At 36.5% G+C, this 24,598-nt stretch overlaps 1 protein-coding gene across 2 annotated transcripts in view; it reads left to right on the forward strand.

Moving 5' to 3' along the window:
• Window positions 1-1,800: 1,800 nt before the first annotated feature.
• Window positions 1,801-24,598, forward strand: part of LOC118802132 — a 28,125-nt gene continuing 5,327 nt past the window's right edge. The window contains exons 1-9 of one of the 2 annotated variants that reach the window (XM_036562640.1): window positions 1,801-2,117; window positions 13,670-13,963; window positions 16,182-16,418; window positions 16,646-16,774; window positions 18,141-18,359; window positions 19,529-19,663; window positions 20,939-21,073; window positions 23,456-23,617; window positions 24,156-24,227. In XM_036562640.1, the coding sequence (XP_036418533.1) occupies window positions 2,051-2,117; window positions 13,670-13,963; window positions 16,182-16,418; window positions 16,646-16,774; window positions 18,141-18,359; window positions 19,529-19,663; window positions 20,939-21,073; window positions 23,456-23,617; window positions 24,156-24,227 (1,450 nt within the window). In that variant the 5' untranslated portion in view covers window positions 1,801-2,050. Of the gene's footprint in view, window positions 2,118-12,551; window positions 13,046-13,669; window positions 13,964-16,181; window positions 16,419-16,645; window positions 16,775-18,140; window positions 18,360-19,528; window positions 19,664-20,938; window positions 21,074-23,455; window positions 23,618-24,155; window positions 24,228-24,598 lie in introns of those variants that run through there. The other variant, XM_036562708.1, reaches the window with a different exon arrangement.

The following is a 24,598-nucleotide window of genomic DNA, read 5'->3' on the forward strand; positions in this document are numbered from 1 at the left end:
TGCTCATGCAAGCTTTTCCTAAAGACTTTACAATAGTGTATATAGTGTATGTATAAATACATTTTATATTGTACAAAATTAGACTACGTTTTTAACCATGTGCATTTATGAATATATTAACTCTTCCAGAAGTTATTGATTGGCTGAATCAGATGTTTTAGTGTTACATAAGGAGGAGGCATCACATTAGATGTAGGTTGGAACTAAACTGTGCAAGATAGAAGATCTCTAGGAGGAGGGTTCATACTACCACTGTAATGTGCAACCTGGAACAAGTAAATGTGAGCTGAAAGAGGGGAAAAAGAAAGAAAGACAGTAAATCTAGCCTAAATCTAATCTACTCAGCTATTTGTTAAAGGTACAGTTGTATTGCTCCTGGAGCTATGCATGAACACTATCTGAGCAATGTACAGGCCTACCTGACTGCAGAACAGAGGCCTGATCCTCCACACAATAAACTACAATAAAAGGTAAAAACTGTCAAACTGCCAGAGGCACACTAAACATACTGATTTACTTGAAAAAATGTAATCTTTAATCATTTGTTAGTCGTCTAAAGCAGTTCTCAACCTTTTTGAGCCAAAAACCCCTGGGGAGGGAAGAGTAACATATTCACAACTACCAAACACGTGGGAGAACACGGCAGTGCTGACATAATGAGTAAAACATCAGCCGTCTATTCTGAAAGACTGTTTGACAAGCCAGTGCTCAATGTTATAATCTGGAGCATGTGGAGCAGATTGTGGTTGTAACTATACTTTGCGGGAAAGCTGATCTCCAGGAGTTAAACATCCAACTAGACCAGGGGTGTCAAACTCAACCAGTAAAAGGAACACATTTAAAAATCTCCTCAAATCTGTGGGCCAGAGAAAAAAATGTTTTTATTTAATTTTTAATTAATGGTGCTATAACCCCAACTGGCCGTAGTTTATTCAAAATATGCAAAAACTTCAACAGTAAAATACAGAGACTCGTAGTAGACCTTATTAAATATTACATGGACATTTGAAATATTCAAAATTTAAATGTCCCCAGGTGCTCAGTCTTTTAAACCTACCTATTTGCTTGAACTAGACACCTGGCATCCTTTCTTTGCTGCAACTTCATTAAGACTTGATTAAAATGTTTAAGCATTTATAAACTATGATTTTGCTCAAATGCTCCATAGAAACCTGTTCATTTTGGACTCGTTCGGGAGCGCCCTCTAGCGTTTGAGAAACCCGGAAGACATCTCAGAGTGGTAATGCTCCTCTCTACAAGTTCTCTGCGGTCGTATAGATTGCCGTTGCAGAGTCGGAGCACATTACGTTGCATTGCATGCTGGGGACTGTAGTGCAGCACATTGTGAAACAGGCTAATAATAATAGAAAATCAAAATACTTTTGCGGCCCGGATGGGATTGTGTGGCGGGCCTGATTTGGCCCGGGGGGCTTGTGTTTGAGACATGGGAACTAGACAGTGTGCGTTGGTTGATCAACCTGAGACAGTAGAGCATGTTCTGTTACAGCACTGAGCGAATGGAGATGAGCCTTATTTCATAACATCGGAGAAAAGAAAACAGAACACTAAAGAGGCCTACAGTGCACATCAAGAGCTAGGCTTTCTGAGGACGACAGGATAGTTTAGAAGGACCTACTCCTTTTCCGTCCTCCTTTCTTGATCCTCTTTTCCCACTGTTTGTCCACACCCCCTCTTGAAAATAAATTAACTTACATGCATGGAAAGTCTGACGTCATATCCCCCGCCCCACCTCAGTGCTCCACTCTCCACACCAGTAGGTGGCGGTAATGTACCGGCCAAGTGGCCCGATAAGCTGCACCAAGTCCTCTTGTTGTTCGTCGTCCGCCATCGCCCGTGGAGATCGTTTTTGATGAGACGGGAGGAATAGTACAATGTCTCTGACCTGATTCCGTTCAGGAGACGCTTTACAGTAAAGGTCGCTGGAAGTGAGAAAGATTCACTCAGACTGTGATCACCATCGCTGTACTCGCCGTTCGTCGCTCAAAGTGGACTTCCCGCTAAGACCCCACCCGCCCTGACTAAAGAAAACATGGTGGACACGGAAAAGAACAGTCGGGCCCTGCAGATCATCATATTATTTATTCTTTCTAGTGTCGGTAAGTCCAATCCCTAAAGTTCAGCTTGTTCATAACGTAAAGTGATGAGGGTTTATAGTGTCATAGCTACAGTCAGCATGGAGAGAGAGAGAGAGAGAGAGAGAAAACAGTGTAGTTTAGCTGTTTATGTACTCGAGAAGACGACACTGCCGAGTTCCTGCTCCTTCTATCGCCCGCACGTGCGTCACACAGTTCACTCTTACCTCAGATGGTTCTGCGTGGAACCATTAAAGGTTCAGTGTAAATGGGGAACTCCCAATAACCATGGAAATGTTTCTTTTTAAAAAACATTAAAATGTTCTTCTGAGACCAAAAAAGGGCTCTAAATAGAACCTGTTGTGTTTGTTGTTGCTGTTGTTGTTATGATGATTGGCATACTACAGTGAAATATATAAAATGTAAAAACACACACATAAATTAGTCAGTACAAACTTAATATCAGAACAAGTGGTCTGATAAGCATTTAAAAAGTTTAAAAGCCTGTGGTAGAGCTAAAATATATAAATGTACAAATAGTAGTCAAACACTGGAAAGTGGTAAAAACCTAAGTTTATGCATGTAAGTTAGCCACTGTTCAGTGAAGGAGAGGAACAAGGCCGTCCTGAAAAAAATCAGAAACTGTTGATTGACCGTTGATTTAGATCTAATTAGGATGTAAAATTACACGGTGAACACAGGATTAATTTTTTATAATTTTTTTATTTTGAGGTCAGACTTTATTAAAATTGTCAATGTGTTAAAATGTCTTGTTTCTAATCAAGAGCTCATTATTTACTACACAAACTAGTTTAGCTCAGTTTGGTAACAACAGCCCTCTAACAAAATAAACCCCAAAAAATCACAGCCCATAGAATGAATACATGCCTTCAGAAAAATAAGCCTGGTCACTTGAGCATGAGTGTACAGGTTAACCGCCCACTTTACTCTGATAGGAGGCACCCAGAAGCCTAATAGCTTCCATTCTACAGTCCATTTTACATTCTGAAATTTCAGTTCACTGTTTCAAAAGTTTTTTTTTAATACTTTAATTTAAACTGTTATAGTCTTATTATAGTCTTATTTACGTAACGTAAATACGTAACTGCTGTAAAACTCATATTATAAGTCAATGTTATGTTTCCTTAACCCAGAAGTAGGTGCTCAGTTTAAATATTACCTTGGGGTTGCGTGAGATGGTTGTTGAGGGGGATAAAAGATATAGAGGTATATTTTTGATGTAATTTTTACAATGACTTTTTCTTAAAATCTCCATTATAATAGCTGCGTTCCAAAGTCTAAGCTGCAGTCGAGGTAGACTGCATTTCTCAGCCGCTACGTCATAGAAGGCCACGGTCGGTGTGATTTCAAGGACGCATCCGATGTATCCTTCCCGGCTTTGGTTACCCACAGTTCTCTGCGTACGAACGACAATGGGGAAAAAAAACAGCAGAACTTGTTTTAAAATGTAAGTTGTTTATGTTGTTGAATTCGTCTTTGTTATCTTATAAAGTGTAAAATCACAGATTAATTAAAGCGCTCGTCCATATATCGTATGTCGTCCATATACGTATTTATTTAGAAGTATTGGTATATATGTAGTTTATCGTACTTTATAAGAACGTCTCCTCCATTTCCATGAAGAAATGAAAAAGCAACAAACACAATGGGCTTCATTTTCTCACCAGTTCCCACATGAGTTTTGCGCCACTTTGGTCACATCAACATGCAGTCTCGTTAGGACTGTTCCATTTGTGTTACCAGTAGGCTACTAAGGGGGAGTCTTCATAGGACAGTCCTACCGAGGACCTGCACCTCAAGCATTTCCTCTAAACATAAAGTAGGGCTGGGCAATATGGCAATATCTTATTATTACTGTGACAAGCTATGTCACAATATCGCTGCTGTTGGAACAAAACATCTTATCTCCATTTTTGTCATTTTTTAGTTTTTGACATAGTTTGAAAATGCTTGTTGCCCTTTACATTGCATGTAAATTTCATGATGAATGGACAAACAGAAATTGCCAAAAATGACTTGGAAAAATGTCTTGTTCCATTACATTAAAAGTAAAGTAGTTTTTTTCCTTCTCCTTTAAAGTTATCATTTTGGAGATACAAGGTTTTGTTCCGACAGCAGTGATATGCTTTTCTGTGCATATCGTGGATATCATCAGGACTTAAAGAACACTGAATAACTGCATATTTATTTTTACGAAGTGACCATAATTAGGCCTGTTTAATTTTAACGTGGTGTAATTTATAAAACTTATTATTATTATTATTATTATTATTATATAATATAATAGTATTTTTATATGTGGCACTACAGGTTCTATTTTGTCTGTTCCAACTCATTAAATCTCAGAAAAATGAAAGATGATGCATATATGGAAAAAAAATATCGCCTACTGCCTACTGTAAAAAAATGTTACCTAAATATTTGTTAAACACTTCTACTTCTCGCACATCCTGAGGTCATGAACTGCTGTGCCCTGAATGACAGAAGAAAACACATGAAATCTGATCTGACCGGTCTCATATCCAGAATCCTGTTCAAATCGTATTCGAAACTACCCACAAATGGGGCTTGTATTCAGTTCGAAAAGTCTGATTTCATGTGGCTTTTTGCCTTCAGACTGCAGAAAATCTGTTCAAATCAGATATGCCGAAAAATCGGATTTCTGCTCCTTGTTTGAACAAGGCCTAACTGGCATGATAGGCTGTAGTGTGTAGCAGCGGTTTGCTGAGGAGCTAAGCTACCAGCCAACCTAGCAGCTTGATTATTCCTTACTTTCACCCTGCGTTGTATGTGTATCAGCATCACATAAGCTCACTGTACTAAGTGTCCATGTATGCAGCATTGGCTTGTGAGAAAAAAGTCTTAACTTGAAGCAGACCTTCAGTTACCTCATAGAATAACATATTTCTGCTATTATTTAGCTTGTAAAGTAGACATACCGCTTTGTTCACAATGTCTGAGTTGATAAAGAGCCATCGAATGTCTGCAAATATTCTCATACATGTAAAATTCGAGTTAAAGCAGAACACATTGTTTCATTTATTTACGGTCAGCAAGGACATGTTCTTCTGGGTGTGGTGGCCATAATGTGTAATATGTGAGCTGTTTTCCAAAAACTGGGCTGCATTTTTAAACCACTGTGTCATCGAAGGGCGTTTCAATCAAAAGCATCCTTTAGACTTGGCCGAGGGATGCAGGCTACTTTCTGAGAGTTTTTAAGGATGCTAGCGGAGAATCTTTTTTAATGCCAGTAAAAGCATTCTGACGGCCACATTACACCATTCACGTTAACCTTTTCCTTGCCAGTTTCTCATCCGCAGTATTTTCTTCATCAGATTTTGCTCTGACTCCTTTTGAGATGTTTGACAAAGCAGCATTTGTAGGCAGTTCAGTTTTGCATCATGCAATATCAACAAGGAGAAGCCTTCATAGGGCAGCACTACTGAGGAGGTTTCTTAGCTGCAGCTTAGCCTTTGGAATGCGGCTGTTATTGACTCCTGGCCTGGAACGTGCTAGGAGTCGCAGCAGAGTAATTTTTTGCCATTTGAATAGATTTTCTATGTTTAAATGTAGCCCTTTTTAGAGGACTAGAGGAGTGTGTCTTGTGTTTATGACAGTCTCATAATGACTGAGACACAATTGATCTCTCAGGTGCCGCAACGTTTATTTAAATTATTTAGTTCGACAGATGAAATCTGCTTTGTACTTTGCTGTGAAGAAAAATACGAGAGTAAGGGAAAACAATAGTAATCATGAATATAATATGGAGCATTGATAAGTCTACTGTGTTACATGCATTTATACAAATAGGACTCAGAATGTAAACGACTGGAACACAACAGCCTCTATAATACTGTGATAAAATGTAAACTAATTTAAATTTGATCATGGTCTAATGAAAGCCCTTCTATTGTCATACTAGTTTTATAATGCACATCCATTCAAAAGTTTTCAGTAATCTAAAACCAATTTGGTTGCAGATACATGTATATAAAGTAATTCTGCGCTTTTTCACAGGTTTCAAAGAATTAGTAGGACACTAGGAAATTGTGGGTAAAATGATTTTAAATGATAAACAGAACAATGAACAGAGCTGTAGATTCTAAAATGACAGAGAAAGCAGTCTAGCATCGATAATTGAGATACTATCAGATTAATATCCAGAATTCATATTTCAAAGGTGGAGAGCAAATCTTAAGACAGAAGACTTATATAATTAAAGTATAAGTATAAAGTATATTGTCAATAAGTAAATTAAAATTTACAAATTACCTGAATAGTTTGGAGTACTTACATGCACACTGTATAAATTATTTTTGTATATAAATGAACAAAATTTGTTAGTATGGCAATTAATTCCAGGCTTTTGGCTTTTGACCATGTAAAACACACACACACACACACACACACACACACACATATATATATATATATATATATATATATATATATATATATATATATATATATATATTTACAGGAGAAGGGAAAAACATACTTAACTTTTAATGTAAGTCAGTGGAACCAGACTTTTTTTCTGAGTAATTTTTAGCCATTTCATTTGGTCCTTTTGGTTCTTTTGCTGTGTGTGTGTGTGTGTGTGTGTGTGTGTGTGTGTGTGTGTGTGTGTGTTATGCCAGTCCATATGAAATCTGAATGTAAGATACATTCTTGTTCTCAAATGTATGCTAATAAGCCAATTAGGTGTGCAGTGCAGTAGGCCTCTGTACAACTGTAGGATTAGCCTGCCTGTTCTGTTTCTGGCGTTGTACTGTGATATTGTGACATATTCTCTGTCCCATAACTGTTAATTTATTTCTTTTTTTAGGTGATATATTTTGTGCTGAGGTTGTTCATGTTCGGACTGGGGGAAACTACACTTTCAAGTCTTCTGTTTTAGGAACACCTGAGAGCATTCTGTGGAAATTCCAAAAGAACAAAGCGGTTGAGTATGAAAATAATGAGTTGACTTGGTATAGATTTGAAGGTCGAGCAGATCTTGATATTACAACTGGAGACTTCACACCTAAGCAGCTGAGAAAAGAGGAGAGTGGTCATTATGAGTCTGAAATCCAGGTGAATGGAAAACTACAGTATTCCAACCATGAGATTGAAGTGATGGGTAAGTGACTCGTGTTATGATCTACAAAGACTTGAACCTGAGAAGCAAATAGACAAACCAGTGTTATTAAACACTTGAATATGCTGAACTGCTTTTAAAAGTTTGGAATCACTGTTCAAAAGTTTGGAGTCAATATTTTTAACAATATAAACCCAATTGCAGAAAAGTGTACAAAATTATTGTAGTCATATGTGACTTCACAGGTTTCAGATATTTGATATGAAGATATCTAAAGTTTTAAATGTGTCAAGAAAAATGAACATAGCAGTAGATAATTCTGAAATGACTGAGAAAGCTGTAGAATAACAAGAATGAAATTTAATAAAATAAAAATAATTAAGATTAGAATAAAATGACTGCCCAGAATGCCCTATATGTGAAAAGTTATCATATTTCGAGGTGCATAACTTGATAAAAATATTTTAAACAGATAATTACCAAAAAACAAAATATTTGGTGTCTGTTGTAGTGTTAATATACTCTGTATAAGTTATTTTGTGTTCAATGGATAGTTTTGAATGACTGGGCACTGGTTTGGATAAGAATGCTAGATGTGTTATACAAAGATAACACAGACTCAAGTGAAACTATCAACTACCAGATTTTGCATTGTGGTGTTTAGAGAAACATAAATAATAGCTTGCTCTCTTTTTCTTTTAGAATAGCGTGTGGAGGGGTCAGTAAATGACAGTAAATAGGTGAAGATTAAATTTAGATGAAAAAATTCATACAGGTTTACAAGTAAATTGTTTCTTGTTTTTGGTTTAGGCTTATAATAGTATGCATTTTTGAATTGTTCGATTTAAAAAACAATCCCACTTGTAAATAATCCAGCAGCAGGGGCCGCAATTATAAATGGTGTGCACGCATAGAAACGGGTCAGAAATGTGTGCATGCAATTTCCCACACTGAAATCAGGATTTATAAAGAAATATTTGGTAAGACGTTGTGTGTGTATTTACAGAACATTTGACCCATGTCTAGGGACAGTTTGCAGCATTATAAGGGTGTCTGTTAGAGGTAACAGGGTGGGATATGAGCCTGTTACATGTGCACATACTTTCAAGAAGACTTTGATTTATAAAGATGAAACTAGGGGTCAACTAGTATGTTTTTTTTTTGTTGTTTTTTTTAAGGGGCTGATAGCAAGGACACCAATAACCAATATTAGGGGCTGATGTTCATTTACCATATATTTGATGTATGTAGTGTTTAAAATTTACAAGAATGCAGCTTTTACTCACAACTTACATTAAATATAAATAAGAAAGCACGTTTGGTTGGATTTGCTTGACACATGGTCCACATTTCTATCAAAACAAAAGCGCTGCAGGCTGGACACGAGACAGAATTTCTGGTTGGTGGTATTAATGCGTCATCCACATTGTAGGAAGTCCAGTAATTCGGTGGGTGGGGCATTGGGACAGACTACAAAACTGTGTTGTTGTTTTTTTTTATTTTTTTTTTTTATCATGGTTGCATCAGATATGTGCATACATAACAAAGTATAGGCTCAGATTAACGGTCGGGTCTATCGTAGGTCGACCCCTAAAAGAAACAGTATGCAGGTGTGTGTACGCAATCTGAGTATTTCTCTGCGCACACGCAATTTCAGTCTTAACTCCGTGCCGAGGTTTAAAAATAAGGCCCCTGGTTACTATTGTTGAGCCAGTAGCCCTTGCTGGGTCTTTTTCTCAGTTCATATTTCAGAATTATGCAACCAGATGAGAAGTTGGAGTTTGTTATGGACAACTTATGACTGGGTAAATCATTATGATATGGACAGTGTGTTAAAATAACTATAAAATATACATTTATATATTTTAATATATAAATATATCAAAAATGGCCTAGCCTAAAAACTGGTGCAGTCCTAAAAGTATAATGCTAATGGTAAAAGGTAGCAGTCTACATGTTCACAGACAAAATCAGTGATGCATATATAGGCTTTTTAAACTACGTTCATGTATAATTTTGAGAAAACCTAAATGCTGAGTAAAATCTTTGGTCACCTTTCTTGGGCTTGTAGGTATATGCTTCTAGATCTGAAGCCTAATTTAAAAATTACACTTCAGTAATTTGAGTATGTTTTGCATTTGGGATTATAGCCTAGTTAGGTATTCACATGAATAATTCCTTATGTAGCCTGACAGTAGCCATTTAGCAAACATCTATTGTGAGCTAGTCTTTTTTAAATGTGTAAATTTGCAAGTAATTTAATGTTAATTAAACCTCAGCAACACTGCTGCACACGATGCATTTATAGTGTCACACCCTGTGACATATTACCATGTTGGTGGATTTTTTTGTTTGTTTTTTTTTTTCATAATAGACAATATTTAATTAATAGTTTATCATGATCCATCATACAGGTGTGCTGTTTGTTTAAAAGTGTATCTATAGCTATCAGAGATGAGATTAAATAATTAATGATTTTTTTATAGAACATTTGTTACCAGAGCAGATCATCTGAGCATTTACAAGCAGCTTATATTGTAGGTATTCGTTGCTATTGTAACCTTTTAGAAGGTGCTGGATGAAATATTGACTAAAAAGGACACATTTACCTTCAGATCCAGTTACAAAGCCGATCGTGACCTGTGAGACACCTAGTGAAGGAGGAGCAATCATACTTCGCTGCTCACTGTCCCCTCAAGTTCAGGCAGACTTTGAATGGAGCGGACCCGAAAGCTTCACACACCGTGGACAGACAGTTAATATCTCCCAGAAACCCGGCTCAGGCATGCTCTATTACTGCACTGCAAGGAATGAAGTGAGCAAAGAGAGCACGCAGTTCAACCTTGAGGATTGTTTGAAAGGTAAAAAAAAAAAATGAACATCTGCTTCAGTGTTGTGATGGTTTAATGCTTTAGGTTTGGAACATTTTATATTGTCATAGTCTTCTACATTAATAGGTGAGAAATGCAACACCCACCTTGTATGGCAACATGAGGAATGTACATTAAATGAGTAATTTGTATTTCACTTACTAATTAATTGTCATTGTTATTCTTTGCAGGTGGAGGTCTTTCTGGTGGTAACATATTCCTAATAATTCTTGGTGTCATCAGCCCCATCGGTGTCGGTGGTCTTGCGTTTTGGGGCTACAAAAAGTTCTCAGGGAAAAACAACCACGAGCTAGTTTCCAGCAAGTAGAACTTGCAAGCTGAAACAAACAGTTTGAGAAGTTAATGTCATAAACCTTAAATTCTCATAAAAGGAAACGCTTCTCAGTGCATACAGCAGCAACAATAGCAAGTTTCAGAGAATTTCACATTTAAAAACACAGTCTTCTCTTAACATTCTTTTTTGCTAGGCAGGAGAGACTGGATTGTCTCCTCCTTCAATGAAATACACTTGACCCTTTTATTTATTAGGATGAGGCCATTACTTTTTGGCTGCCTGCCAGCAGCAACACCATCTCACTAGTCATGACAGTGTGCAATGTGCTGTACATAACAAGGCAGACACCAATGCTACTTTTTGTAGCTTTTTTGTCTAGGTGTCTAAATGTGAATGATTAGGATAGCTTATTATTTTTCTTCGAGAACTCGTACTCTGTTCTCATCAAACAATATGTCAACTTTTAGGCAGCAGCCATTATATCAATGGGTCAGCAGCATGTTTTTTTTTCTTTAGATGGTGTTTTATACATTGTACATTTTACATAACATAAAACGTGTTTTATTTGTGTTGATTTAGTACAGTAGTTTTGAATTCCAGTCCTGGACATTGTTGGGTATTTTCTGCCCCCCAACATACTCGATCCAGCTCATTTAGGGCTGGATCAGGTGTGTTAGGACAGGGAAAAGTGGAAACTGTGCAGGGCAGTGGGTTCCAAAGTTCCAGGACATAGTTGTATAGATGTTATGTTAAAGAGGTATCTTTACAGATGCTTCTGAAAACATGTTCACAAACAAGTCAGCAAGATCCAGCCAATATAATTGTTAAAGTAAATAAACATTTATTTTAACACTGCGCAGTTACAGTGTTAAATATTACATAGTTAGTGGCTCTGCATCATATCGGGTTTAATAAGAAAATCATTCCAATTCAGGATTCAGTTCACCACCTCTCACCTGTTGTGTACTCTTAGGATGTGCATATGGTAAAATGGACTGACATTGACTATGAAGGAATTGGATTTAACTATGTATCATATGTATTATCATTTGTGGCCTTCTTATATTTTTGAGCTAGCTTCTCACAAACACAGTGCTTTGACACAGGATTGCTAACTAGATTACTAACACTGTCCATTTCTGCTTTTACAGTGCTAGGTGAACGAATTAAATGTTGGTGTGCTGGTTATTGTAGCAAATAACATGAGCGAAATAATCTGTGTTCCATAAATTGTTCTTTTGTATTTTGCACTTATACTATTGGAAATGCCGTGAAAAATAAATTATTGTTCATAACGTTGCTGGCAGTTTTTTTGTGTGTATTTTTGTATATTTATATATTTATAACATTTTATATTATATTTTTTGCCACGTGTTGAGGCACTTCTAGAAGCTCTCTTAGCTTATACTAAGGGGGATTACCTGTGGTGACATATGGGTCTGATTTGTGTTACGATTTATGATCCTGATCATGTATTTTCCTCACAATATTATTAAATGAAGAGGAGCAGTACTTGGAAAAGGAAGAAGGCTAGAAGAGTCACCTAGTCACCATAATGAAGACAAGAAAAGTGAGAAGAACATCCAGCCATCAAAGGATGAAGAGCAGATAAACAAATCAAATAAAAAAAATGCATGTCCAAAATTAGCGTCACTTTCATAATAAAAAAACAGTGTTGCTCTCAAGTCGTGTCGGAAGTGTCGTATTTTCGAGATGGACGCACATGAACGCCACCACAGTGACGTATTTACTAGTGTGAAACTGATTTGTCAACGAGCCCCGAGTTTCCGAGTTGGGGGCGTCAACAAAAAAGTAATGATAGCCGCTGATAAACTGACTGTAATTCAGATCATCAGCCAACCTTAACACCGCAGGCTGAAACCATCCACACATTATAACACGTTACAGTTATGTGATCCATGTGCATTAAAACTACTCTTCTTATCAGCATCTTCTGCTTTTTACTTTGCTGCAGCAACGCAAAATACACAGACATGACAGAAAAACTAAAGTAAATAAAACATTATTTCCAGTGTGTCTATTTTATTTCCAACCAAAACCGCTTAAACACAAATCAAAACGTACCTATGACCTCCGAAGTCGTAGAAACGTCCGAGGAGGACCTGAAGGCAGTATATGAAACCCTGTGCACTAGGTGGGGCTGGAATCCTCACTTGTTCTGCTTGGTCAGGCGGACAGCTGGGAAACTTCACGGATGTGTGCTGACATTATATTATTACACTGCGACATCTACTGGACACTATGGGTTATGCGTATTATTAAAACTGCAGTAACGCACATGAGGAAGATTAACAGAAACCGGAAAATCTTTGTGTTCACAAGAAAAACTCAGGGAAAAACCCGCTTTGGTTTAGGTGCGGACAGTTCAGCCCTTTAAGCCTGTGATAACAGACCCTCAACGCCCGCCATCATCACCGACTAACTTCATCTTATCCTCACGACCCCCACAAATTCATCATTTTACAGGCGGATTAGATCACAGTGTTGGTGTAGAAACACTGTCGCGAGCCATTTTGTGTTTGGGATTTCCCGTTCAGACAAAAAGAGGAAGTGCAGCTCTCCTCTCTGTAGAGTGCGAAGTTTCTGAATCGAAAGTGAAACAGAACAGAGAAGATGGCGGAGGCAGCTCGACAGCTCTCACTGTTTTTGCTTCTTTTCGTTGTGGGTAAGTCAAATCCTCAGTGTTTGATTTGTTAAGTGTTAATGTTAATGTCAGGGAGTGAGTTCAGAGTCGTGTAGCTGCAGTGAGCAGATCAGCAAAGCTCGTGGATGAAGCGGTGTAGCTGAGCTCAAGGGCGGGTCAGGAGAGGACAGGCTAGCAAGACGGCTCGACAAAACCTCACTTTGTGAAACGCTGTAAACCGCATTCTGTAGTATATTCTGTCACTATGTAGTATATTCAGTTAAGAGACACGAGTTTTAATGTTGGTTTTATGTTTAACTCATATCATGTTGATGATTTTCAGACATGTCCAGTTTTGTCGAATACCTGTTTGCTATCCTGTACTTTACCTCTGTAGCTTACTAATATTACTAATGTCCATTCTGCAGTATGTGTCAACGCTGAGAGCACGGTCATTATGCTATGAAAGATGTTTGTTATACTAGTTCGTATGAAATTTGACCATATCTAAGTTGTTAGCTGTATGCTAATAAGCCAATCAGGTGTGCAGTGCAGTAGGCCTCTGTGCAGCTGTAGGATTAGCCTGCCTGTTCTGTTTCTGGCGTTGTACTGTGATATTGTAACATATTCTCTGTCCCATAACTGTTCATTTATTTCTTTTTTTAGGTGATATATTTTGTGTTGAGGTTGTTCCTGTTCGGACTGGGGGAAACTACACTTTCAAGTCTTCTGTATCAGGAACACCTCAGACCATTCTGTGGAAATTCAACAAGAACAAAGCGGTTGAGCATGAAAATAATGAGTTGACTTGGTATAGATTTGAAGGTCGAGCAGATCTTGATATTAAAACTGGAGACTTCACACTCAAGCAGCTGAGAAAAGAGGACAGTGGTCATTATGAGTCTGAAATCCAGGTGGCTGGAAAACTACAGTATTCCAACCATGAGATTAAAGTGATTGGTAAGTGACTCGTGTTATGATCTACAAAGATTTGAACCTGAGAGACAAACACGCAAACTGTTGTTATTAAATGTTTGAATACACTAAGCCAGTTTTGATTAGTCATAGTGATTTGGAGCTGGTTTGGGTGGGAATGCTCGCATGTCAGGAAAGATATTCAGTGACAAAATAGTCAGCCAAAATAAAAATATAACTACTGCTATGTTATAAACATAACTCCTTTTTCACATGATAATGTTATTTTCATTTGTTTTCTCAAGATCTTGTAATATTTATATCATTATCATGACATAACGAACATTGTTTTGTCATATTATCATTATTTTGATTTCAAGAAGACATTTATGTTGTGATGGTTTAAATAACTAGAGATCTTGAGAAAACAAATCAAAATAACTTGTTAGCACTGAAAAACAGAGTAAAAAAAAGCAGCGAGTCCATGGCCATATAGGGCTGCTTACTCACACCTACAGTGGTTCTGTAAGTTTGAAGTCAAGGAAAACCCCCTTCGGATGATGTATCTAGAAGGTCGGGGAACTTTGGAAGAACTACAGTTGTTCTTGGGTGGATTTTTGGAGGCTGTTTTTATTTTATTTTTTTTACCTGGCAGAAGGAATGCAGATCATTAATGCTAGTGATAGGAAGCTGAATATTTTGTTGCAGTCATATAAAGTAACTGTCTTTAAATCAACCTTACAATGGAGAGTGAATTACTCAAATGACAGAACTAACTTGTCAGATGAGAATGACAAAAAGCCAAGGACCAAAGTTAGCTCTTTGTCTTCTTTTCTCTGGCTGAAAGAGGTAAAAAAATGTGCTGAATGAAAATAGAAGTGCTCTTTTCTGTACGGTTCAGTTTTCAAGGTAAATTTGCACTAGTGCTAGCTTGATCATATTTATTAGCCTATAGTACATAAGTAAGTAACCTTTATTTATATAGCACTTTTCTAAGCCAAATCTACTTCTCAATGAAATATTAAAATTTAAAGAAAAAAATAAAATAAATAATAAAAACAAATAAATCAGTCAAACAAACCCAAAACAATAAAAAACATAACATAAAATAAAAAACATGTAAGTATAAACACAGCAAAAACAAACGAGTATGCTGCCTGTCATCACAACTCATGAAAGTTAAAGAATAAAAATGGGTTTTAAGGCATTTCTTAAAAGTGGTCATGGAATCAGAGAGTCTAAAATTAAGGGGGAGACCGTTCCAAAGTTTAGGGGCACAAGTGGCAAATGCACAGTCCCTCCTTTGCTTCAGTTATGTTCTTTGACCAGATTACAGCTTTTGGGTAGAGGACCTCAAAGACCAGTAAGACAATATCAGTTCTAAGTTTCACTAGGAGCCAGTGGAGAGAGGTAAGCTCTGGGTTAATGTGATCCTTATGTTAATCTTTGTAGGGTGACAAGCAGCTGCTAACTGAAGCTGCGTCAGAGCTCCTTGATTAAGGAGAGTAAATAAGGTGTTACAGTAGTCCAAGTGAGAACACAAATGCATGAATATTCCTTTCACTTCTAATTTGTACAGCATTTTTTAACTGTAAATACACAGTTGAACAATTTCAACCGAAAATCAAAAATCATACCCAAGGACATCTTATTTCCCATAGACGCTGATTTGTTTGCTGATTAATTGTTAAATTAATAAGATCCATATAAGTAAGATCTATAGAGCTCAGCTAGCAGTCAGGATTGGTTGACAGCAAGAGACTGTCTGATGGATTTGGGTAGTGCATGCTGGGTATTGTGAGAGAACACCAATGAACAAAAACAATATAAAACGGTGAGTTCTGGAAACAGGGTAGGCTGAGGGATACAATGCTGAACTATAGAATACTGCATAACAGGACAAATGGCACATTAAACTCTAGTTTTAGGACAGAAATCCCCTTGAAGTTTTTGTTGGTCCATATGCACGCTACATTTTCACAATGCTTCCACAAATAGTGTGTTCCAGGCCTTTAAGACATGAGGTGAAATCGTCAAATATTAGTTTCTGTAGAGCTATTAAGACATCAGTTTTTCATGCACATATTTTATTCCATTTGTATTTTATTGAGTACAACAAAACGTCAGGAAACATCAGAAGTGCACATCAGTGAAAATCTTGTGAATGCTAAATATTGGTGTTTCATCTAGTAATATATTCTGTACATTTTCATATGTGATCCTTCATTGAACATTGCCTAAAAAGAACACATTCTACCTTCAGATGCACTTCCACAGCCAGAAGTGACATGTGAAGTAAACAGTACAGGAAAATCACTCCTGTGTTCAGTGGGCTCTGTTAAGGCAGAATTTACCTGGAATGTGCCAAATGACAACAGTAAAACTGGAGAGAGAATCAGCATTGGCAGTGAGCAAAGCCTTAAATCAGTCTACATCTGCATTGCCAAAAATGAAGTGGATGAGAAGAGCACAGAGTTTTCTCTTCAGGAATGTAACACAGGTAATGCTTCCCTTCATAAAGTTTGGCAGTTTATTGTTGATACCCACTTAACGCTTTAGGTTTGGATCTTAGTGTGTTATCACCATCTTATGTGTTAATCGGTGAAATATATTTTGTTCAGCACAGTCACTCCAATTGGAACATGATCCATAGAAATTGAATGTGTAATTTATATTGAATGTAAGATTATTTGTTATTTACCTTATAATTACTGTTATTTTTTGCAGGTGGACCTGGTGAATCGCTGGTTGCCATAATTATAGCAGTTATCTTATCTGTAGTCATTGTTTGTGTGGTTGTTGGATTATACTTTGGAAAAAAACGAGGGATATGTGGGAGAGGGAGCAAAGGAAATGGTATGACAATTTATAAATATACTAACATAGAAATATGATGGGAATATTTTTTCTACAGTTAGCTCTGGTTACAGTATTTCTTTTGTTCTTGTGTCAAAGCAGAAGGCTACTATCAGTACAAGCCTGTTTCCAAAAAAATACGGTACAGTGTGCAAATTGCAATTAAGAACAAAATGCAATGATGTGCAAATCATTTAAACTCTGTTTATTTGAAAATAGTACAAAGACAACATAGCAAGTGTTTAAACTAAAAACTTCTTTTTTTTTTTTAAATTTGCCCATTTGGAATTTGATGCCAACAGTTTCAAAAAAATGGGACTGGAGTAAAAAAGACAATAAAGTTGTGTAATGTTAAGAAAATCACCTGGTGGATCATCTCAGTTAGATTAATTGGCAGCAAGTCAGTAACATCACTGGGTAGAAAAAGAGCATCCTACAGAGGCTGAGTCTTTCAGACGTAAAGATGGGGAGGGTTCACCGCTCTGTGAAAGACTGTGTATGCAAGCAGTGCAACAATTCAAGAATAACGTTTCTCAACATAAAATAGGAAAAGAACTTGGGGATTCCATCATGTACAGAACATAATATCATTAAAAGATTAAAAGAATCCAGAAAAATCTCTGTATGCAAGGTTTCAAGGCCAAAAATCAATATTGGATGGCTTTGATCTTCAGGCTGTCCGGCCCATTTAGAAAACCACTGTCTGTGAACAAATTTCTTTGCTGCGTCCACTATCATGAATAGAAGAAATAATATATAAACAGGATCCAGAAACGCTGCCATCTTCTCTGGGCCTGAGCTCATTTAAGATGGACTGAAGTGAAGTACAAAGGTGTCCTGTGGTCTGATGAATTATGAAACGAAGAATATGACAAAGAAGACCCTGAACTGTTGAGCAGCTGAAATTCTATAGCAAGCAAGAATGAGAAAACATTTCACTTGCAGAGTGTTGTTAAAAGATAAGGGGATGCAGCATGCCCCTGCCCCAACTTTTTTGAAATGTGTTGCTGGCATCAAATTTAAAATGGGCATGTATTTCTTAAAAAACAATAAAATTTCTCTGTTTGAACATTTGCTATGTTGTATTTGTACTGTTTTCAATTGAATATAGGGTTTAAATGATTTGCACATGATTGCATCCTGTTTTTTAATTACATTTTGCACATTTTTTGGAAACGAGTTGTATACAGATGAGGCCAAGGCTGGTGACTGATGCCATGGTTCATCATAGGTATTCATATTTAGAATGAATCTTTCTCCTGATAATGCATTTAATAAATTAAGTGGATTACCTGTGATGAATTATGGCTCTGATTTATGTTCTGGCTTATGGTTCTGAGCATGTTTACCTCACAATTTTGAATAGATTTAGAAAAACAGCACAATGAAACACATCAAGAAGGGATACCTTTAACAAGCAATTCCACTGAAGTTTTGGGCAGTCAAGAAAAAATTGACACTGTGCATCAAAAACAAGACTTGGCTGGAGACTTGGCTGAAGGACCATCAGAGGAGCTGTCAGATACAAAAGAGGCGAAAGAAAAGAATCAGCAGGACCATGATATGGATGGAAAAGCGCATACAAGTAAGATACATAATGTTTGCAGAATAAAACTCTACTAAAGAACTGTAACATTCATAGGGCTCCTGCGAGTGTTGATTTCTGTTCAGTGAATGCGCATGCCTAAGGAGACATACATTTGAGGGGGAACTGAAGTGAATGCAACACTGGAAAAGGGTATAATTCATGTTTGTTAAATTACTTATAGTAGGATATGCTTTTTAAAAGTCTGTTGTTCTTGTAGCTGCTAAATACACTCATTGTTAAGCCCTAAAGTCGTCTGCCTGCCACTGTAGATTTCTATTGAATAGGTGTTTAAGAATATGTCTAGGATAGAATCTGTGCTTATTCTAGGTTCGCAGTGCTAGTGTGTGTGTTTGTGTGCATTGGACTTGATGGGACATGTACCTCATCTAATTCATTTATTTATGCCATTATTTTAGACACATTTCTTTGTGCAAGTATTTATTTTGTCGTCAAAATAAAATGAACGCAAATGAAATTGGTAAAATAGTTGATAGAGTAATCGACAGAAAATTGTCGTTAATGGCAGCCCTAAAGTTTAACCCTAGACAATAGAATAGTAAATGCTATAGAACAGAAATATGTGCTTAAGTGTTGCTCAGTATGTATTGTGCCAGCTCTTTCAGCTGTTACATCCTGATATTAAAATCCATCCAAATATTTTTAACAAAAAGTCAAATGAAGAGAAATGATGACCATAATTATTTTGCAGAACTACCTATAACACCAAACCTAGGAGATGAGTGAATTGCTTGTTGGTGTTGTTTGGAAACTTTGATGTTCAAACAATGAAAAAGACAAAATGGCATCCTTAAGAGAATGTCTATTCTCCTTGATGCATTGTCACTTCACCACAGTGCACACAGGTTTGCATTGGGATTACAATGTCATGATACATTATTCCACTCCTAATTCTTGTCATGTTTATAATTTTGAGTGAATTGTTGAAAGCTGCTGACCTATGGATGCTTTAAAAGTGAATTGTTTAAAAGTGAAGTGCTTGTTGTATCTATTTTAAATACATGTGCAAAGTACAGCCAAAAATACATAGTGTTAAGTTTTATCTACCATCCACATATGTGCTACAGATTTTACATTATAAGGTCACTCCCATGAATTTCAGTTCAGTGGACGCGGCATATGACTTTCTCTGTTTTTTTAACCTGCAGGTTCTCCATTTAATGGTGAGGTGCCTACACTTGCTGCACCCACTTATCAGGAAAATACACAGTCTGAAGACAAGGACGGTCCATCAAGCAGCATGGCTGATGAGACTGAGGATGCAGAAAAAACAAGTGATGGAGGTAAAGTAGTTACTGCGGGAAAATCATATTACAGAATCAACAGTGAAGAACAAGATATATTAGAAGAGAGATAAAGAACTGGAGAATAATGAATAACAGGAGTTTATACATAGTCAGGTTATGCAATATGAACATCAAAGGCAAAGTTGTGCATTTATTATGATCAGAAATTGATTGATCAAGAACCAATTTTTTTGTTTGTTTTCTTTACTGTGTTCAGCTGATGGTTAAAATGTTGCAACACCACAGCTACATATAATTAGAAATTATCTTACAAATGCAATTACTCGAAGTAACAGGCAGGATGTCTAATGATAATTTTAGGCTGTCCAAGAATCTGACATATTTTTAGTTTTGCTGTGTTTTTAGACTTTCATGTGAAGGACACTATAGCAGCTGTTTTTCCAAAGCTAATTACAAGAACTTGGAAATTATTGTTTTCAGACTGTTCCATGCAGTTTCACTACCATGGCTTTTCCCAAGCTTTGCTCTAGGACTCGGTGGGTGTTGCCCTGCCCTACTTTAGTTTTTGTGTGTGTGTGGAGGGGGGTGATGCTCCCCATGACTGGCACCTCTGTTTACAAGTTTTAAGTCCTTCACATTTAAAAGCATTCACATCCTCTCTTTACACAAAGAACTTAGCAAAGTATGGTATAAGAAAGGCTACGTAATGTAAACATCAATTTCAAAGGTGCTCAGTATGTATTGTGCCAACTCTTTCAGCTGCTACATCCTGTAGTCTTTTTTAATAAGAGTAGAACTGCATTTAATCCTCAAAGATTAATTCAAAACAGGTGATCCACCAATTTTCCAGATATGTGAAGTTTAATTATATTAGTATTTGGGAAAGTTTGGGCTTGTGGTTCTGAGGGCTCTGATTATATTATCAAAAGGGGTGTAACAATACACTCAGCTCATGACTCAATTCAATTCGATTCACAGTACTGGGTTCATGATTTGATATTTCCACAATATTTTTAACAAATTCAAAAGCAGAGAAATGATGACCATAATTATTTTGCAGAACTTTCTATGACACCAAACCTAGGAGATAAGATGAGTGAGTTGCTTATTGGTGTTGTTTGCAAACTTTGGTGTTCAAACAATGAAAATGCACAAAATGGCATCATTAAGAGAATGTCTATTCTGCTTGATGCATTGTCACTTCACCACAGTGCACACTTTCACAGGTTTGCATTGGGATTACAATGTCATGATACATTATTCCACTCCTAATTCTTGGCATATGACTTTCTCTGTTTTTTTAACCTGCAGGTTCTCCATTTAATGGTGAGGTGCCTACACTTGCTGCACCCACTTATCAGGAGAATACACAGTCTGAAGACAAGGACGGTCCATCAAGCAGCATGGCTGATGAGACTGAGGATGCAGAAAAAACAAGTGATGGAGGTAAAGTAGTTACTGCGGGAAAATCATATTACAGAATCAACAGTGAAGAACAAGATATATTAGAAGAGAGATAAAGAATTGGAGAATAATGAGTAACAGGAGTTTATACATAGTCAGGTTATGCAATATGAACATCAAAGGCAAAGTTGTGCATTTATTATGATCAGAAATTGATTGATCAAGACGATTGGGGGGTGTTGCCCTGCCCTACTTTAGTTTTTGTGTGTGTGTGGAGGGGGGTGATGCTCCCCATAACTGGCACCTCTGTTTACAAGTTTTATGTTCTTCACATTTAAAAGCATTCACATCCTCTCTTTACACAAAGAACTTAGCAAAGTATGGTATAAGAAAGGCTACGTAATGTAAACATCAATTTCAAAGGTGCTCAGTATGTATTGTGCCAACTCTTTCAGCTGCTACATCCTGTAGTCTTTTTAATAAGAGTAGAACTGCATTTAATCCTCATAGATGAATTCAAAATAAGTGATCCCCACTCAAAAAAAATGAATCTTTGAACTTACTTATTTATTCATTTGAACAGGTTCCACATAATTAAGTGTATTCTACTTTTATTGCAATTCTTAACTATGATTACTTGATTCATTTAGTTCCAACATGATTAGTTAATGTTAATCTAACATGTTTTTCCTGAGATTAACATAAATTAACTGAATAAAATTAACACTGTACATTGTCTGTGTTGTTTTTAAGCAATAGCTATAAGTTAGTTTAACTTGACTCTTTTTTTAACCTGAAGTTATTTTAATAAATTTAACTAAACGTAACGTCAACAGGTTCCATACATTTAAAATTAAGTAGATCCATCTAAATTTTGAATACAATACATTTTTTGTTTAATAATGATAGGAAATGTTTTTTTATCAAATCAGATTTCCTTAAAAAGTGGATGAAAATATTTTTTGCAGAAAAATTAAATAAAAACTAAACATAGCAAACCAACATGACTGCAAAGAAGACATTAAAGACAATCCAGCAATGCACTGTAAATACATTTTTTGATCATCCTTATTTGCCATACTGCTAGTGTACAATTATACATTTTGATAGTTACACAGTTCATTGAGGAACAACAACTTTAGGTGCATCTCATGGCACTTTCTGCCTATCCACTTTAGTCACTTGTTCTAGATTGATTCACAGGAGACTAAAAAAAACCCCAAAAAGGAGCCCTCTTTTCATTTTTTTTATTTAAAATTTTCAGTTTGATTTTTAATATAAATGAAAAAGTTCAATACATTTCTTGTTTAAACGGTCATTGCTGGACACTGACCTCTGAATGAACTCCTGTGGCAAGTGTATAAAAGTAGTTCAGTGCTGTCAATTGCACCGGACATGCTTAATGTCAGTTATTTGGTCTACTGCCATCTCATGAAGTTTGTCAACCGACACACGATTTATACTGAGTTTCCAAGTTATTAGGTACACTTTCTTTACATGTACACTCACTGGCCATTTTATCACCATAAGCATTCTTGCTTATGTTCATGCTGTGCAATATACATTCATCATTGGAAAAGGACCACCGTACACTTACACATTACCACTTATCTTTTTTTCCCATGCAGAATTTTTAATAGTCGTCCGAGTTCTGTAGTCATTTTAACTATTCTGCCCATTGATGAAGGGCTTTTCAAATTGACTTTTGACTTTTTCGTAGAATCAAATTACAGTTAAATATTTCATCTCCTCCTCTCCCCATATGCTACCGCAGCTCATTTTTACTTTTCTTCTGGTTCTTCTGCAAATGGCCTTTAGAAGCTGCTCATGGGAGGTGCATGCCCCCATTAAAAAGAGGCTATTTATGCTGTTGTTTTATGTTGCAAATTATTGTTCTTCAGGAAATTGTGTGTATATATTTATTTATGCTGTGGTTCAATAGAAAGAGCAATCCCGTGCAGAAATTATGGCCTTCCTGACTATTTTTCTACATGATGCTACAATACATTTTAAACAAACAAGCTCCTATATTTTTAGTTTGTTGAGCACGATTCAAATAATTAAACTTAACAGTTTCAGTTTTTGAGTGCACTGATTTTTCAGACAAGTCAAGTCTATCATAATTGTGTTATTTGTGGAAGTTATATGATCCAGTGCATCTGGGAAAATTTGGGGTTGTGGTTCTGAAGTGAATGCAATTTACAATTGTGGTTTTAATTTTGAGTGAATAGTTTGGAAGTTGATGAAATGTTCCTCCTATGAAATGTTGCTAAATGATAATCAAAGGTAAATTCCTTATTTTATCTATTTAAAAAGCAGAGTGAGTAAGTTTTATCCACCATCCACATCTGTGCTCCAGATTTTGAATTATATGTTCAATCCCATACATTTCAGTTCAGTGGATATGATGTATGATCTCTGCAGGAGCTTCATATCACAGTGAGGAGGGTCAAGAAAACGCTGGACAAAACCAGAGTCCATCTGCTGTACCCAATAGTGCAGAGGGGAGACAGACTCAAGACAAGGACGCTCAATCAAGCAGCATGCCTGATAAAGGCGAGAATGTGGAAGAAGGAAATGATGGAGGTAAAATATTTACTCTTGGAAAATCATACTGTAGAATCAACAGTGAAGAAGAAAGAAGTGATGTAGTAGAAAGAGAGATGCGGCATTGGAGACTTTATATAAACAGGAGTTTATGTAAAGTCAGGTCACACAAAATAGTTATATGAACACAACAAAAAATGTGCTTGTGTTAACTGATACTGTTTTTATGGCTTATTATTCTGCGTGTGCCATATTTAAGAGCCATATTTAACAACTGAAGTAAATCCAAAATATTATGACATCAGTGAAGAGGACAACATGGGAAACATTTTATTACTGGTTTATTACTTTTATTACTACCAAAGTAATAAAAACAGAAATTAACATTACATATACAGATGTTAATATTGCATGGAAAGCTGGCTAGTCTCCATACAAGGCTAATGGCTAATGGCTAACAGCTAACCCCAAGACAACAGTAATACCAAAACTAATACCTTAAAAAAATTTCAGCTGATATACAGGGTAAACTGGTACATCTCACACTACTAATCAAGACTTTTTCTGTGTTGTTCAGGTGATGCCGAAAATCAAGCAACATCACTTCTACTTTTGATTGCAAATAGTGTAACAAATGAAACTACTCCAGGTAACAGTTAAGATGTCTTATGATTTAAAAAAAGTGAAATAAGGATGATCTTCTGTCTGGAACCAATAGTATAATATTTGTAGTAGCCTAAGATTGTGTATGTTGTACTTTTTTGTATATTTTATTGTATGGCTATTTTGTCTCTAATATTTAGCACTAATATGACAACACTTTTGCCTTTTTACTGATCATATTTTCCCTTTACTGCTTGAATGGTTTAAATGTTTTTCTGTTATGTTTAATGAAATTCCATTGCAATGGTGCTGTCAAGGGGGCCAAGGGGGGCCACGACCGCCCTAATAACAATCACTGGTTTCCCCAGTGCCCCCCCTAGTGAGTCGCGTGTGCATAACATGTTTCTGTCTGGTATT

The sequence above is a fragment of the Colossoma macropomum genome, unplaced genomic scaffold, assembly GCF_904425465.1.
Source record: "Colossoma macropomum unplaced genomic scaffold, Colossoma_macropomum, whole genome shotgun sequence".
Classification (NCBI taxonomy): domain Eukaryota; kingdom Metazoa; phylum Chordata; class Actinopteri; order Characiformes; family Serrasalmidae; genus Colossoma; species Colossoma macropomum.